The sequence below is a fragment of the Anabas testudineus genome, chromosome 10 (genome assembly GCF_900324465.2).
Source record: "Anabas testudineus chromosome 10, fAnaTes1.2, whole genome shotgun sequence".
NCBI lineage: Eukaryota > Metazoa > Chordata > Actinopteri > Anabantiformes > Anabantidae > Anabas > Anabas testudineus.
The window spans coordinates 12,136,950-12,155,491 of NC_046619.1; the positions used below are offsets into that span (position 1 = coordinate 12,136,950).

Consider the following 18,542-nt stretch of genomic DNA (forward strand, 5'->3'; position numbering starts at 1 on the left):
ACAGACAAGAGTGAATGTAGATCAACTATGTTACTAATCAACATTTAACAGCAGAGTCAAAGACACAAGTCAAGCATTTAATGGTGCCGTTGCGTGTACTTACAATGAGAGCGTGTTCTCGACCCATTGTGATGACCGTCTGGTTGATGATCCTAAGCAGAGATACCACAATGTCCTGGATATGTTGAAATGTTTCCCCCTGAGAAAAGCAAACACAGAGAGATGTGAAAAAAAAAAACAGAATGATGGAGAAGGATGAAGTGGAAAAACAGACAAAGATTAAAAAACCTCTACACCTCTCTCTAAACCTCTGTAAACACATCCAACACGCAGATGTCAAACAGCTCCTGCTCTATTCAAGTATCATCCACTGAGGCATAACGCTGGCCCAGCTTCCTGGGACACATCAGAGCTGTTCTCATCAGGTTCTAAATGGATGGATGGCTAATCAAATGAAACGAGAAATAATCTAAAGTTTTCAGAGTCTGAAACTCAAAAGTGTTCACTTTTCAGGAAATGAGCCTCACCGGAACATTCAGTTACTCCTTTACTCTGTGGACATTTGAACCGCTAAGTGTTTCTGACACATGAATGTGTCTTTTTCTGTGCACACCTGCTTTCCTGTTCCTATCGTCCACTTCACTTTGAAGCCATTTTCTGTCATGTCCTCCATCTGCTCAAAGAGATCAAAGTGGACGCAGTCTGCTTTTACTCAGACCTGTCCTAAATCTACTACGAGCATTTTTCTTTTTTAAATGTCTCCATTTCATAAATCGCCATGGCCAGCTAAGGCTGGATGAGCTACATAGACATTTCTAGAGTCTTCACATATGAATGATGCTTTTTGCTGTCATTTTAATTGTTGCACACATATCTTTAAAAGGAACACAAACACATTGTATAATGATTCACAATATTCACCTAAACCTAAAGGCCAATTCTTTAGTGATGAAGTTAAAACCAATTCCTTAAACTTAGTAGTGGACAATATAGTTTTAACTACCACCATATTCTAACCAAAGTATATCTAATTTTATATAATGATACATGTGGATTAGGACACTAAATAACTCAATATGAATATATAAGAATAACATTTACTACTAATGCTTTTTCACTTTTTAAATATGCATATAATGATCCAAAAACAATGAATTCACATTTTGTTAAGCTATAAACAGAAAATGTTATCACTTTAAGATATAATATCTTAAACTGAGACAAAATCTTTCATCACAATATCAGTCCAGCTGCACAGTACATGAACCTTTATACAATTTACTGTGAAGACTGCAAGTGGAGAGGGGTCTGAAAAATGATACACACATAAAAATAGGACAAAGACCTCTCCAGGGCATCCATGCATAAAATGTATGTAAAATGTGTACCTTTTGAGAGGTTGGTACACACACACACAGCTTAGGTGAAGTCGGTGAATGGAAGCTGACTCAGACTGAGGGACTATCAAGTCACTGAAGCATCTGCTTTATCCAAACACACCTTAGCAATACTGCTGCAGGATGCATCTGTGTGCATTTGTGTGTCCAACCTTGTCAACTGTATCTGACCCAAATATGCTTTGTGCACTGTACAGTACGTGGTAGCATAATAAAGAAAGGTCCAAAAATAACTAAAGTAGGTAAAGAGGACTCAAGTTCAAAGTTTTAAACTCTCTCAAATGTGTATGTGTATGTGCTGGATGATGGGTGATGATTTGAGCCTGTTCAGAATCAGACAGGCATGAACCACATTAAATGCACTGACTCCCACGAAACACAGAACACAACTAAGTGTGTGTGTGTGTGTGTGTGTGTGCGCGCGCTATTCTGGATACCATTTTCCTAGACTACCTCAAACTCACACACACATAACTTAAGCTGGGACACAGCTGCTGGTTTTAAATAAGCCTAAATCTTCCTGGCTCACTGTAGGTATTTCGGTCTCCCGGTAAGAGTTTCTCAGACAAGACGAGACATAAGACACAATGCTCCTTTTCACTCCTGCAGAACAGTCAATACTCTGTTCATTTATTCAAAACTGTAGCCCGGCTGTTTTATCATCTCTGCTGACATCATGATATAAAAAAAAAGAAAAACGAAAACAGTTTTTGTTGGAGCAAAAAAGAAAAAAAAAAAAAGAAACCCTGGGTGAGTTATGTCTCCCTGTCTTCCTCTGTTAGTGTCCTCCCTTTATCACACACACACACACACACACACACACACAAAAGTTACTTATCAATTCAACACAAAACTCCCCAACAGACACGAACATATATCTATTGTGTTGTCTTGTTTTCCATCACGCTTCCTCTGTGACGCTGATTTACAGACATCAGCGGTGTAACAAATTAATCAGGTAGCACGCTGAGAGGAAAATAGAGATGGCTGAAAAAGAAAGGGAACAAAAGAGGTGGAGAGTGTCCCCCATCACCTCTTCCTACTTCCTCTCCCGTTTTTGTTTTAACTTCTCCCACCTGTTTTCTTCTCTCCCTCGCCTTCATTTCAAACTGTCATCAACTCCCTGTATTGTTTTCGGTCCAGCTTATTGTCTATGAAATAAACATTTTCCCCTCAGTCTCTTTAGCCATTAACTCGCTGTCTGTTTATGCATTTGTTTTTCATCCTCCCTGAATGTCCATGAGCAGTTTTCATTTCTCAGTCCTTTAGTGCTCTTGTTCATTTTTTCCCCTCATGTATTTAAAAACTAATCCTTCATAGTTATCTTTTTTTCAGCCAGATATCACATCTGTCCCTAGGTTTTGTGAAAATCTGTATAAGTGTGTTAGCTATTTTTTAAACGCACTTACTTGAGTGTAGTCAAATTGAGGATTAAATATCATAGCCACTGCTCACTCTGAAAGTGTCCTTAACATTTAAACAGAATTCAGACAGCTTGCTGCAGCTAATACTTTCATTTGCAGTCATTGCTCTGATAGCTGACTTCAGGCCTCACCTAGTTTGATAGAAAACCTGTATGAGTCTGTGCGTCACTGGGTTTGTCGTCCACACATCGTTGTATTTGTACCTGTCATGTCCTTGTAACATTTGTGATGCAAATTCATCTAATCACATTCACTCCAGTCCATTCATTATTTCTCTCACTGTCTCTCTTCACTTGGCTCATGCTTCATTAGTGGTATCCAAATAAATAAAGCTGAAAAAAAGCCATACCTTCACTTCAAAGACTCAGCACGCTGTCAGCAACTGGGAGCAGCAATTAAAAAGCCTGTGGCTAGATACTAGTGATGTATTTGTTGAGTGTGTGTATGAAAGTTGTTCAGTTGTTTTGGGAGCAAACTGGATTTTGTTTCAACAGACTAACATGCAGCAACACACATGAAACCGAATCACTTACACTGTAATTGGTCAAGGCCTGCTTCATTCCACGACTGAAAGACAAAACAGCTTAAGGCTATTAACTTTAATGTTTAGGAGACAAGTTCCTCTGGACTGGCACAGAGCTCAGGGCTACTTGAAATTCACACTATGATGCTAAAAAAGAGAAAGGAAACGTCTTAATGTATGGGCTGGATCATTTTGATATTGCATAGTTGTGTTTGACAGGTCTGTCAAACACCTCAACCTCAACCCGACCCAGCCAGTGCTGTTCAACCACAGCTGTTCTGATCTTTCTTTAGATGCATATTGTGTCTAGACAAACTCTAAACTGGCCTCAGAAGGAGTCACATCAAATGCACTTCAAGTGACCACTCGGGATCCGATGTTGTTTGCTTCTAACGTTTGATTACATCTCGGGGAAATGTAAATCGCCGTTATATAAAGAAAAATACACAGGCGCGCACACAAATGCACAAAAACATTTTAGCTCCACAGCTACTAAGTGGAAGTGCTATTTACATACTAAGTAGAACAGCCTCAACCTCAAAATGAAAGAAGAGGGGGAACTTTATATTTTGCCTCAGGTTCAGTCTGTGGTTAAGTTGGTTGGTGCTATATGCAATAACACAGAGCAAGTTGTCCTCAAGAACCGCTTCTCATTTAAAAGTAACTGCACTTGAAGTCAGATCCATAAGTGCTTAAGCAGTCAGACTCCAATACGCATGGTGTCAATGCATATCTGTGCATGTCTCAGTCCTTGAAAACAATCCCCCAGAATGCAGTTCAATGAATGTGAGCTGCATGTGTGTCTTTTACTATGAACCAGTGCTGCGTGTCTCACCACGTTGTCTCTGCTGAGGACCTCCAGGATGTTGTTGAGCAGCTCCAAACTGTTTCTCCTGTCATCATGAGGCCCATCAGCCATGCTGGCCAGCGCCCCGCTCAACTCCCGCAGCATCATGGGTAACAACACATCGCGGCACTCTGAGGAAAATCAAAGCACACACAGTCAGGTTTTATAAGATGTAATGTCCTGTTTAATTAGCAGATTCACACATGGTAACTGGAGAAAGTTGTTCTTTGAAATCTAAATAGGGAAAATTTGTCTGTATAAAAGATGAGATGGTGTGAGACAGCGTATTAAAGGCTGATGTTGAAGTTTAAAAACAAACTTCAACATCACATCATCAAGATTCACTTTAATGTACCTCCTTTCTGAAAACCCCTTCAAAGTGTAAACCCCAGACCTTTACATCAGTCGGTGCAGCACCTGGGGAGACAGCTGCACCCACACAGCTATGAGTAATGATGCCACTACACCCTGCAGAAGAAATTCAACCCTAACCCCCGACAGCACAATGGAGGGATATCAATCAAGCGTATATTTACACTTCCATGCATGTCTGCTGCTCTGTCAGCCACGGAGTCAACACATCAATCACCACATTTTAACATTTTGCTCTCAGTCAATTAATGTGTTAAATTGACCACATGTGTAATACATCATGAGTAATTACAGAAGTCAAAGTGTGGAACATGTGTTGAGTGAGAAAACAGTTTGATAAATTTCAAAAACACATTGTTGTCCATCCTTCATGGATATGAACCTATCTTTTGTCCAAAGTCAACTCAGCACTAAGAAACATGCTTTAGTGAGAAGTGAAGTAGAAGCATGTCTGAGTAAATTAAAGGATGTGAAACTTTAGAAGCTGAAGCAATAAAAAAAAAATGTTTTCTTTTTTTTAATGTGTCATAAATCTTCTCAACTAAGTAATTTAAAGACTGTAAGATAGAACTAGCTTCAACTGATGCTAAGACAATGCAACATAACATTTTTAAACCAATCAACATATTTTTTACTGTCCCACAACAGTCAATATATATATAACACATTATTTTGTTCGCTTCCTCCTCAGTTGCTCTTCTCTATTAATGTTATGGGGAATCCCTGTCCTGTTCCAGGGTCAAAGGACACAGTCCCTTTGTGAGGTGCGAGCAAAACAAAGTATGCACTACAGTTAAAAGTAAGTGTGTATACAATAAAATATGTTATGAAAATAATCATACTTATTGTTTCTACTGATTTAATTTGACCTCTCCCGTTCTTGTCGTTATCGTTTTCCATCTTCCGGCCCTCCACCCCCTCCGCCTCATCCCTCTCTTTTAGCCGCAGGTAGACAGAGCCCATTAAAAGCTCATTTGGGCTGATGCTCATTAGTTACATTAGTAACTGCACCAAGACTATGCGCCTGCTGAGTGGACCCCCATCACAACACTCACTCAATCACACAAACATGCAGGGAGGAAGGATTGATGGGTGGGTTGAGGGGTGGGGGTGGGCGCATGAGTCACTGAATGCCCTCCATGACTCAAAGAAATGACGAGAGGGGGAGATGGAGGAGTAAGGTAATTTAAGAATGAGAGGGAGAAACAAACTAAACTAGTATGTTGATAGTATGTCATTTAAATCAATTTGTTCCTTTGTCAGAATAAAGCAACAGAAGTCCTGTGGCTGTTAGAGAGGAAGAGGGTGGTTTACTAGATGCTGCCAGATTTGTATTTTAGTTGAAAACCTGCTAAACCTGGTTAATCCATCAAAGCAGAAACTCATCATCTTTCATCCTTTCAGACAGAGAATACAATGAGTTGTTTTAAAGCAATACTGTTGGGTGTGCAAGCCTGAGAATTAATCCATCTGCCTTCCGGTGGCTGGATATGCTATTAAACCCGTGGAGAACACCATTCCCTGGTGAAATGACCCCAGAGCAACGTGTTTCTTTATTTCTATTGATCTAAGAAATAAATCCAGCTGATATTTCTGTGTACAACATGTTTCTTTGGGAGTGAAAGTGAAATAGAGAGCAGATATGGAGGTGGTGAAAAGGTAGCCTGTGGTGTGATTGTGCGCTATTTTGTTTTTACTGTGTCAGGAGTCGGGCATAATGAAAAAAATAACCATGACAGCAAGTTTCAAGGTCCATGTACAGAGCTGTGTGGCGATTTTCTTAATAAACTTTCAGCAACAGTCAGGTAGCAGGCACTCGGATTGTTTGTTCTGTTCTACAGACGGCTGCAATTTCATTGTCCTGACACTGGAAGACTGTTTATTTTCAGCGATTTGAATAGAGATGGAAATAGAGAAAGGGGCTCATGGTCTTCTGGCAGCTTGTGTTAGCAGACAAAAAAAAACAACAACTTTAGCTTAGTCAGCAGCTTTTTTCTCATCTTACAATTCAGGAAACAACGAGCACCCTGATATCACTCTCATCTGCAGTGTCCTCCTACTCTAATGGCGCTGTCAGGGTGTTTACTGTCTGTTTACTGTCTGTCCTTCACTTCTAATCCCACCTGGAAACTCTTGAAAATAAGCATATGATCAAAAGTGATGAATTACAGGCAGCAAACTCTGTGGCTGATAGTCTTCAGTCACTGATGCGGAACAGCACCTTTAACTTTGCTGCGCCTCGTCTGGTCTGGAATAACATTAGGAATATTAATATCTGCTGCTTCAGTCTGAATGGTAGCTTTCTCAGATCCCAGAAAACCAACTACACCATGGTCAACACCATGTGTTTAGGACAACTCAAATCACTGCTTCTTCTTGCTCTGGGCACTTTGGCTACACGATAACCCTTGTCGAGTAATTTTGCTCTTTCAAAATTCTCCAAAGAAAAACCTTCAGGGTACTCTAATTTAATAGTAGTCTGTCTATATAGAAACTGCCTTTATTATATGGACTCATTTAAATTAGAGGTGTGATAATGCATGCTACTGTCTTGACTTGAAAAAAGAAGTGACTTGCTGACAAAATGAGATTAATACCTTTGCACAAATGCGACAGATCTACAAATGTCAATCTGTTGAGTTCTTATGTGCAAAACCTGCACATTTAATATCCTTATGGAATCCCTCCTCCTTGTGGCTGTCTTCATTTCTTCCCTTAATTTCATCACCTGTTATTTCTATACTTGTGTTTCCAGTTTCTATTCTCACTGTCTCAGTCTTTTTGCTGTCAATCTGTTTTGTTTTTTCTTCTTCACTGACCTGTGCCACACCTTTTCTTGTGATTCCCAATTCTTACCTTCCTGTTACTACTAAATATTGCTCTGTCTGTAATCACTCTAATTCACCAACTAAGCTTTTTAGGTAAAAATGCCAGCCAGCCAGCTGGATGTCTCGTTTTCATAGTATTGTGCTATCAGCTTTAGCTTTATTCTTGTTGAGCCTCTCTGCCTGTGTACAAATTCAGCATCCTTTACTAGGAATGGCAGTCTAGCACTAGTTATGGCCCAAATCTCATTACCATAAACCACTTTGCAGAGTTCTGTTTGCTGTAACTGTGACTACTTTGTAACATACCAGCCTAAAAGATGGCGAGTAGTGGAAGCAAAAAAAGACAGCAAGAAGGAATTTGAACTGATGCAGCATTTTTCATGTTGATGCTTTTTAGTCATATTTGAAAATGTCTGACATGGCTTATGAAGAAAAAAAATTCCAATCTGTTTTGTAATGGAAAAAAATACAGTTTGACACACACACAATGATAAAATTGGTTAATGCCCCATTGACTGCAATTTCCAATGCACACCTGTGTTACCATGCTCCACTTGCCTGTGTGATTTGGTTGCATGTTGTGTGTTATAGCCTGTGGTGCAACAACACAGTAAATCAATTCATTCATACTGTGGAAGAAAGCATCGCCAACAGGCACTGACAGACAAATGAAAATCAAGGTCTTAAAACAAACATCAGGATGCATTTTAACTTTTTCTCATCTAGCTTTCATCTAGTACCGTGTGCACATATACACACTTGTTCACAGAAACAGAAATACACACTGACACACACCGCACAACATATTCTGAAGGCATACCAACAGAGCTTCAAGTACTCATCTATATTCAATTCAAAATGTCTATTTATTCTACACATAATCTCAGCCTTTGATTATTAATACCGATGTGTGTCTGCGTGCCCAAGTGTGAATTGTCGCCCCCCACCCCACCTAACCTCTTTTTTTTTTTTTTTTTTTTTTTGTGAATGATTTGGAGCTTCGTCGCTATTTGATGTGTAGGAGCTGGAATTTCTTTGTGCCTGTGTAAGAGTGTGGTTATGTGTTTGGGTTACCAAGTCTGTGGGAGCAGACAGCCGCCAGAGCTGGCAGGCCACCACACAGAGAGCAGCTCTGATGGCTCAGCAGCCAGCTCATCCCTTCTCTGTTCTCCGTTTTTTAACTTGACAGCCAAACACAATAAACTATAGCGCATGATAATGAGATGCAATCTCAGTTTCCAAGAGGCATCTAAATCAGAGGTGTCTTCCTCCATCTCTTCGTCCGTTTCTTCCCTCCCTTTTCGTTGTCGTCTCTTGCTTTGGGGAAGATGGAATGACAGGAAAGATGATAATGAGAAAGTTTGGAGGAGGGACGGCAAGTAAATCGTCTGAGCTGAGAGGCAGTTGGGACGAAGCCAAGTGTCTTCCTGCTTTGTGATAACTAAACGTCTCCCTCAGCAGGTTTTCCATCTCTGCTGGACACTGTGGGTGTCGCCGCTCATCCACTTTCCGTACATGTTTCATTTTTCTCCTGCCTCACTTTTTTCCACTGCTCCATTTGAAATTTAAAGACCTACATTTTCTCTGTTCATATTCTGCTTGTTAGTTCACACCTCTCTCTGCAGCTCTCTCTCCCTCTCTCTACTATATATATAACTGATATGATGTGGTGATAAAATATATTTGACATGTGTGATTTGTAAAAGTAAGAAAGCTGTCTCAAAATGGTTTAGTAGGATCATATTTTTTTTCACAGAAATGTATAAAATTGTCTTGCCTGTTTGAATAAGTGCTCTCCTACAAGCATGGGCTCATAACTTACAGTTGATAGAGTGCATCAGTGAATGATGATTGGTGGTTTTCACTAGGATGCTGATAACACCTGGTGCAGAACAAATTCTGTCAGCAAAACAACACACAATACACAATAATAGTTCAGGGCTCTGTCTTGAGTAGAACAGCTTTTCTTTTTGTCATTCATATGCGTGCGTGCACACACACACAGTAGACTGAACCTACCTGAACAAGAATTTAACAATGCAGTAGAGATTTACAGCATAGTACGGGCTGATTTTTGTTCATTAGTCCAGAGGGAACTGGACTCGATAGTCAGGTTTAACCATCAAAACACACATTTGCTGCAAAAATATCAAGCACTGCTAGGTATTGTTAATATAATCCCTTGAGCTTTGCTTCCAGATGCAGCTTTTATTTATTCAACCCTGTATTTCAAACAGCGTGTAATTTTTCTTTTTTCTTTCTTTCACCTGCCTTAGTCACTCGCTATGAGTCACCCACTAATTGCCACCCCTGCTCGCTGCCTCTCTCCTCTGCTCCATCTTTAATATGACTATTAAAGTGACTGACCAATTAGTCAGCTGCTAGAGCATTAGTTTTAATCAATTTACATGTAACCAAGGTAGATCAATGGTACACGAATGCCTTGTGGCAACCCATCTCACTGTTTTGACTGATGGGAAGACTGATAGCAGTAATCGATGACTTATACTGTACCTACGTTTTTAAATTCACTTAGTTGCAATTGAGTACAGTGAAAGCCCAATCTGTAAATTCATATTATTCATGTTATATTATTATATTATCTCCAGGATACTGTTCCAATAATGTGTCATAATCTCATCAATGCCATCCACTGCAACTGTTATCACTGCTGCTGTATAATGACCCAGATTCCCAATGGAGATCATTAAGATTTAAACAATGCCAGAAATATTAGTTTGCTTTACAAGAGAAACAGATCTGTATAGACAGCACCAAGCTGTTCTGTCAGGTTTCTCCTGCTTCTAGTTAACATTAAAGCACCTGTACCTTACAAATTAGCGGGTAAGTGTGTTGATGCACTTGTCGTTGTGTCCCTCTACTGTTCTTGTCTGCATTCAGCTTCCATTGAGACCACCCCACAGACACGAGCATGGATCAGAATATAAATGAGATGGAGAGAGAGTGTGAGACTGAAGCATTTCCCAAAATGATTAAACTCCATTCACTTTGCTCCATTAGTCTCATCCATCCCTGTTTTCTGCCACTGTTTCATCCACAACCTCCCAAACTGTCATCTCCACAGAGACTGAATGACAGCAACTACCTCTCTCTCATTAACCTCACGGAACCATCAACCTGCAGCTCTACTGTACGCTCAGCTGTTAAAACTGTTAAAAATCATTTGTGGCAGGTGAATCCTCTGCTGTCCAAATACCCAAACACACACGTAATGAGCATACACACATATGCACACCATTGGCTGGACCCAATTTACATTTATAATTCTGCCAAGTGATGACAGGCAGTTATTTTATTTTGTTGGGGGGTGTTTGTGAGTAGGATCTCACTATTACATATTTACAGTAAGACACAGCACAAACCCTTAATGTGATGTAACAAAAGTTAATGCTACGTAACAGCATTAAATGATATATTGGCACAGCAGGGGGCTGAGGAGAGGAGAGGAGAGATGCAGTAAACAAAGATACTTTAGGAAGCAAGAGTGGAGCAGAAGAGAGATACACACTGAGACAGCCTAAGGGGACACGGCAGGCATATGACTATCTATGTTTCAAATGCTTGTCTCTTAATATGTCTATATAATAAAGGATGGAGCATATGCCCACAAAGGGGCTTAGCGGACCACCAAAAAAACTGCTACTTTCTGAGCAGCAGTGAAGCTTACAGCTTTAAAATGACAGCTCAACCAGCTGCTTTTGAGAATATGGCTACGAGAAATACATTACAATAAACACTGGTGGCTTTTAGTGCACGTAAACACTTGCAATCCCTCAGAGTCACCCTTTACAGTATATCACATCTGACTTCTACAATACCAATTGAGTATCTATATTCATAGACAGCTTGTGCTTGGACTAAAGCTCGAGAAGCCAAACACATTCAGCGTCATTATGACTGGGGCCTTAAGTGACCTGTCACTAATGCTGATTGGTATGGGGACAATTGAGATCACTCAGCCCTGATTAAATCCTGACGATAATAACTGTACAGTACATTAGTCATCCACATTCATCCAGTACTGGCATGCATCTATTAAGTAATCGCAGCAGGAGAAATATAGACTTGAGTGTGAACATTGTTAACCATACTGTAAAATGCACTGCAGTAAATGCAAGCAATTAAAGAGATTGCTGCTGTTTATATAGATTGATGTGGTAATTTAAAAAGATATTGCATTATTCATTATAGGGTTTTTTTTTTTTTTTTGTATCATGTCATAAGTCCCCTTAAATTTATTTAATATGTACAACAAGACACGTGACATGCCTGCAGTCTTTTTACCAGCTGTACAGATGGAGGAGGGGATGTGGTAGCCAAGCTGAGAAGATATAGAGGGTTAGTGGATTGAATCAGGGACTTTGACCAGCTTTGGGAAATGAGTGGGCAAACAAAATGACAGACTCATCCCTCTGTCCCGTTGCTCTTTGCACTCCCTGATCTCCCATTCCTCTTTCCCTTTATCAGCGTTGATGCTCTCAAGCTGTCACACTCATTCCCTGACGACATAATTTGCGTAAAATGAGCCATAATGCACCTCGTAAATTTAATTTGGTCTCAAAACCAGATTAGCGCACATGACAGGAAGCACATATCTGTATCTGCGCATGTGTGCCAGCATGTGCATGTGGGCATTTGGTGTATTTGTGTGTGTGTGTATGCAGTATATGTTTGCCAGGACTCTTAATCCCATGAGTATATGCTGAATAAATCAGAGGAGGACTTTTGAGTAAGAGAAAAATAATCCCATCCCTCCAATGCTGGTTGCAGCTAATCATAAGGAAGCCAAGCACAAATGGACAAACAAAATCAGCACATTGGACACAAACACACACACAAAAATCCATTTAAAACTACAGCTGAAGAAGAAGCTTTGTAGTTTGGGTAAAACTCGTAGTGAAGGCAGTCAAAAAATATTTTTGTAATAGTTTTTAAGAAATAGACAGTGGTGCAAATGCATGTATATTATTTATTGTGCACCTCCCAGTAATTGAAACAATTCAAAACAATAGTTAAATAGTGTGTTTGAATTGCAAATTGCACTTTTAAAATCCAATCCACCCATATTTTTTTATTATTAATGATTTAATGTTATTTATTTCTAAAATAAACACTAACAAATTTAAAGATCTCTTAAATGATCCCAAGATCATGTCAATTTTCACTCAGTCAAATATGAACAAGCAACTGATCTCACAATGACACGCGCACCAAACCCCTCCATCACCCAACTTCTTCTCCCTGGAGAGCAAGCTTGACAGGTCTTCTCAGACAGTCAGACAGATATGCAGGTTTATTAAATATGTATTCCTGTACAGTGATAGCACACCAGAGGCCATTAGCCAATATAAATATATAATTTAGCTCAGCTGTATATTTCAGCCGGCTGGATGAATGGAAACCTTGCACACAAGCGCTCTGATTAGCATCTCGATGCATCTCAATTACGCTGTCAGCCCCGATTTGGTGAGGCAGGGATTGAGATGGACTGGATCAATGTAAAAAAAAAAAATGAACAAATAAATAAGCGCTACAGCAGAGGATGTGGGGAGAAGACAGCCGAACATGGGCTAGGTGTCGCTGACCAACAGTCTGCTGGTTTACTGATAGACTGTGTGTGACTTTAATTACTTCTGGAGAACAAGGCCAGTCTCTCTCACACAAACTCACTTTTTCCACTCTCCCAATTTTGTTTTCTCGCTGCACCACCATCCACCTGTTCTCTCTTTATATGTCTCAAATCTCTGCTTCCTTCTTCTTCAGTCATAGTGTGTCTCTTCCCAGTTCTTCTGCTTTTCATTTCCCATGTATTTGCTTATTTTTCTGCCTGTGTCCTTCTATTACCAATCCTCTTGTCATCCCCACTTCCTATCTTCTCAGTTCCTTTTTTTTTTTCAGAAAGTCTTTCTCTGTCCTGTCTCATTGCTCTCTCTTTTTCTCACACTGCCTCTTCTGTATGTTCCTACCACCTTTGTCTCTTCTATACAGGTACCTGACTCCATCTGCATCATTACGCACGTGAAGCCTTTAATTCACACTTATAGTTATTTCTGAATCTTCTAAAATCATCGCAGGATAGTCACCTACTTTTCACATATTAACGGGTAATTTAGAGGTCTTTGCTAAAGTTGGCATGTAGCATTTCGACATGAGGCCCTGCATTCCTTTGCTCTTTTTCTCTTTATCCTGCTCTCTTTTTCTACCTGACATTCCCATCACTCCCTCTCCTGTTACTTTCATTCACTTTCTTCCCTCTCCCCTTCTTTTCCTGGTGACAGAGTGTGACTCTGAGCGTGTTGACAGCTAGCCAGAGGGATAGGTCTGTCGTCTGGGCCTCTTGGGAATCAATCGCCTGAGCCAAAATCAATATCAAAGGACCATATCCTGGACCGGTTACCGACTTGGCAGGCAGCGACTGACTGATGAGTGGATCCAATGCTACACTGGGCAAAAACAACATTCTATGCACACACCTATTAAACATGCACCATTGCACAAACATTGAAAAGCACAAAAACATGCACACCCACATACAGTGGCATCAGTGACTCCCGGGCAAATAAATACATATTGCAGTTTGTGAAGAAGAATGCGTTCTTGTGCACTTGGAGTGTGTCAATGATGTGAGTGAATCTGCGTCGAACAGCCCAGCATGGGTCCAATCTCAGACCCACTCAGGTCAATTTCTATCTCAAACCAAATTCGGTCGACAATAGTCACTCACAGACTACTCCTACAGTTCTTCAGTTTGTGCTTCAGAAGCCTGATTATGGGCCCCATTATCGAGTCTGTATTATACAGCACCACAACATTAGCACACTCTGTCCATCACTGTGTGGTCCTCTGCAGGGAAACCACCACTTGCCAACCCACTAGAGGCAAATTAAAAAGACATAATAGGGCTGAGGAGAGGTACAGGATGGACTTAGATCAGCACAGTGTGTTGTAATCCTTGTTGTGTAGTGCACTTTATAGGTATGATACAGACAAAATCACGTGTCCCTGGCAATTACGCCAAATCTAGTGAAAATCATTTAAAAGCCGATTAGACATGGTGAGAAAAGTGACAAATTAATGACAGTGAAGCTGCAGATTTCTGAAAACACTTTATGTCTTATCTACCTCAAACACTGAGAGATATAATTTCTTCTCCACTGGCAGGCAGCAGGTGTCACCTGTGACATTAATATGTATAACACTTATCTCTCTCTATATTCACCACCAATATCTACTGAGGCGTGAATGGTGCTCGCAATGAAGCTGATGGACATTTTCAGTCTGGGTGCAGAGGGACATTACAAGGACAATCAAATACTGCTAATGACTAGCAAGTATAGGTTTAGGGCAATGTTATTTCAGCCTCAAGATAGTTTCATCTCAGCAAGAGTGACTTGAAGTGGCCTTTGTCATCAGTGGAGTAGTGTATTAATAGGTGCCACTTGTGCTGATTTTCCTCAGATGGTTTCTGATTGGGTTCCATTGCACAGATTGTTCAGTGAAGGTGAATAAAGCAGCCGAGTAATTTTGTGTTCGGATATAAAATATCCATGTTATTTTCTTCTCCTGAATAGAAAATACCTCGAGCCCAAAAGATTGTTTGGCAAAATATCTCTTAAATATGTTGTAATTTAAATATTGGTAGATGCAGGAGATCATTTGAGGTAAGTTCATTGTTCACTATTTAATCTAATAAACAAGTCAATTAGCAAAATTTAGTTATTTACAAACAACAAATAATGATGATTAAGTCAAATTTCCCTTATTGAATGTACCTGTATCCTGCACTACTCAAATAAAACATGCATATACAAAAATATCCTTTTACTATCACCTTGGGAATGGAATAGTACTGTTTTTAATATTAGTACCAAAGTGGTATCAAGCTAAAACTTCAGCAAGTACAGTGGGAGCAGCTGACTACACAGCACTATTGATGGAATTACTCACTGATTCTTACCCTTTTCATGCGATCTCAATCTTCACATAAGAATGCTAAGATTTCATAGAGAAAGGTTTGGCAGTTGTTTGATACTGTGCACATCTGTGGGTGGTTCTTCAGACAACCGTTAAGTGTGTTATTGCTTGGTGGTTCAGTGTTGAGGTCTGTCACTGGAAAAATGTACCTTGTTTCTGGAAGAGTTGGCTGCTGACAATTTCCGTCATGGAGGATACTTTCTGTTTCTGGAGTTTGTCGGGGGGTATGGAGGAATAAAAGTCATGCAGCAGCTGACTGGGGAGAGAAAGCAAAGGAGATTGCAATAAATAATCATCAAGATCATCACACTGTAAGTGTCCGAAATAAAATTCTGCTGGCTCTGATTCAAAGAATAAATACACAACTCTACCTTAGTAAGTCAACATTTGAACATTTTCCCTTAAAACAGTTTCCTTAAAATATGCAAGTACAAATTGCAGTGGGTGTTTCAGAGTGCAGCAAAGACGTGAGTGAGGGAATGCTGCATGAAAACAAATGAGCCGAAGCCTAAATGCACTTTAATGAAGACACAGGTTTGACTCACCCCCCCGCCCCAAATTCAATTTTAGAATAATTAAATGTGCTGGTTGCAACCCTTATGCCTCTTATAAAGACTGAATGCTGGGAGCATTGTGAACCATCTGTCTCAGTTTTTTTTTACCTGTCTCTCAGTTTGTCTTTGTCTTCTTAAATTATGCCACACATGCTGCAACAGCACTTACAATAATGGCATAAAAGGATGAAATGCACCACCTCTGCTCCCAAACCCAAATACAACAAAGAGGTTTGTATGACTTTTGGTGTGCATCAGCTGGCACAAGGACAGGCTGGGGCACAGAGGCTCAGTGCAGACTTATCAGGCCCACTAATCATTTGAGCTGAATCTAATTAAAACCCAAAATGTCAGTGTTTACCCTATGGGCATACAAAGGACATGGAGAGCAAACACCAACACACTGATAGTTGATAATGTTTGTGCTTGTACCACTCTGTGGATCACACTACAGGTGAGTTTGCAAGGTGCAGGACTGCGACTATACAGGAGATGAGACTTGTTTTGTCTTTTGATTTGATCCACTTTATGCGCAATAATTGTAATTCAGGCAGCTTGCTTTTGTAAACCCTGCTTAAGGCAATCCTGATCAGGAATGCAATAGGCACCTTGCTTTTAAGTTCAGATCCAGGTAAGACCCAGGTACTGTATTTTTGTGCAAGCATATGTAAAAAAGTGAAGACAAGACAATGAGAGTGAATAAAAGTGTTTGAATGAAAGAGAACATGAATGACAGAGAGTGAGAATACAGCGTGTGCATTGGTTTTTAACTCTCTGTCCTTCATCACCTTCCGACCTGGCTTGTGTGTGTCTGTGTGGCAGGTGCTACAGGAAGCAACTCTGTGACACTGTGCTGACACAAAGCCTCTCAAAGGACTCACCTCGCAGATGTGGATAATCCACAAACACATAAATGCATAACACACACACACGGGTCACATGAGCGTGTTTGAAATTGAATGTGGTAAGTCAAGAAAATGTAACTAAAGGTCAAGACAATGGCTCTATAGTTGGAATAGTGTGCGTGACTGTAAAATTGCTAGAAGACACAAAATGTACCTGAAATTTCTAGTTGTAAAATGATCTACCAACAGCTGAAGTATATACACTGAGGTCAGTTCCCGGCTAAGTTTGATTCTGGGTCAATCAGAGGTCAAGGAAGCCATTTGAAGTTGTTTTGCTCTTCACGAGGGTGTGAATAAAGTTAAGAGAAGAGGTTCAAATGGGTTCTGTTTGATGGTTTCACTGAAATTGTCAGTTCATTCGGGGGCAAATGGAGGAGCTGCAGAATGTTTTGGAGTATGTGTCCTTGTGTATATGTCGTTTTGACGAGATTTTTATTGCCCGATAAAAAAAATAACACTAAAGCTCAATCTAGATGAAATGTGTGGGGGGAAAGAAGGATGGGGGTCAGTGAACAAAGACGAGAGGGAAACTTGAGCTGAGCCAAAAGCTCCCATATATCCTCTCAGTCAGTGTCCCTGAATGAAACTGAAGATAAGGTGCTAGTGTGTGTGTCTACATGACTGTGTGTGGGTGTGTTTAAGGGTAAGCTTACCTGAGGAGTTTGGCATTAAACACTTTCTCAACATCATGCAGGACTGTTGGCAGGTACTTCAGAGCAGCAACCTGATGACATATAGGTAAACACTGTGAAATTACTGTGTTGAAATCCTGTGGAAGTTTCTGATTAATAGAAGGTGACTTTGAAATCAAATAGGCTCTCATCATAAGTGAGAGAAAGCGTCCACTTTAGTTGTCACATGGCTGCTTGTCTGTCTACCTAGCTCTTTGCATCTCAGTCTTTATATATGTCTGCGGTGGTGTAAGTAGTGAGAACAAGTGGACGGCATTAAGACTACAACAGAATACTGATGTAGTCTGAACCAGATTGAGAGATCACAGAGAGGGAAGATGACGTGACTCAGAAAAACAAGAAGAAAATGAATGATGCTATAAACATGGGAAGAATGTCAAGAAAAGTACTAGTTCATGAATCCAGTGTGGGTGCAGGATAAGCATATGTGATTACCCTGAGCAACAGAGTGGTTGTGTAGTCTGTTCTCATCAGGTTGTTGATGGATTCAAAAAGTCTCCTCAGCGATTCCTCAAACTCCGCCTGCTCCTTCCCCTCATATAGCCTATGAAGGTAGGAGGAATCGATCAATGCAAACGCAACAGGAAAAACAGAAAGACAGAAAGAAATGCCAACATCAACCTGTACCAAGAGACAAAGAAGGTTTAAGACATGATTCTTCCAGCATACTATATCTAGTAAATGTGAATACACAAATCAATGGATCATAATAAGCTATGGGTTAATTTTACTGTTGTTTCAAACTAAAACAAGCACTTATTGAAGCCATCTCTTGTATACACAGGCCAGGTGAACTTATTTACTATTTAGTTATGCACTGTTTTCTATCAAGATCTACAAATACATATGCAAACATTTTAATGACTCCACAACAAACCTATGTCCATAATTATCGTATAACCCTGATAACAGAATTATTTCTCAGTTGTTAAACTATTTCTATCAGTCACTCCACTGCAACACCGATTTCCATGCAATAGTTGTTTTTCATTATAGTTTAAATTG

The 18,542-nt window shown here is 40.0% G+C and overlaps 1 protein-coding gene across 1 annotated transcript in view; it reads right to left on the reverse strand.

The window, feature by feature from the left end:
• The window catches only part of LOC113160168 (dedicator of cytokinesis protein 2), a 77,829-nt gene that overhangs the window by 40,935 nt on the left and 18,352 nt on the right, over positions 1-18,542 (reverse strand). The window contains exons 22-26 of the mRNA XM_026357248.1: positions 17,973-18,081; positions 17,499-17,569; positions 15,536-15,642; positions 4,180-4,322; positions 104-199 (exon numbers count right to left, since the gene is read on the reverse strand). Coding sequence (XP_026213033.1) covers positions 104-199; positions 4,180-4,322; positions 15,536-15,642; positions 17,499-17,569; positions 17,973-18,081 — 526 coding nt within the window. The remainder of the gene's footprint in view (positions 1-103; positions 200-4,179; positions 4,323-15,535; positions 15,643-17,498; positions 17,570-17,972; positions 18,082-18,542) is intronic.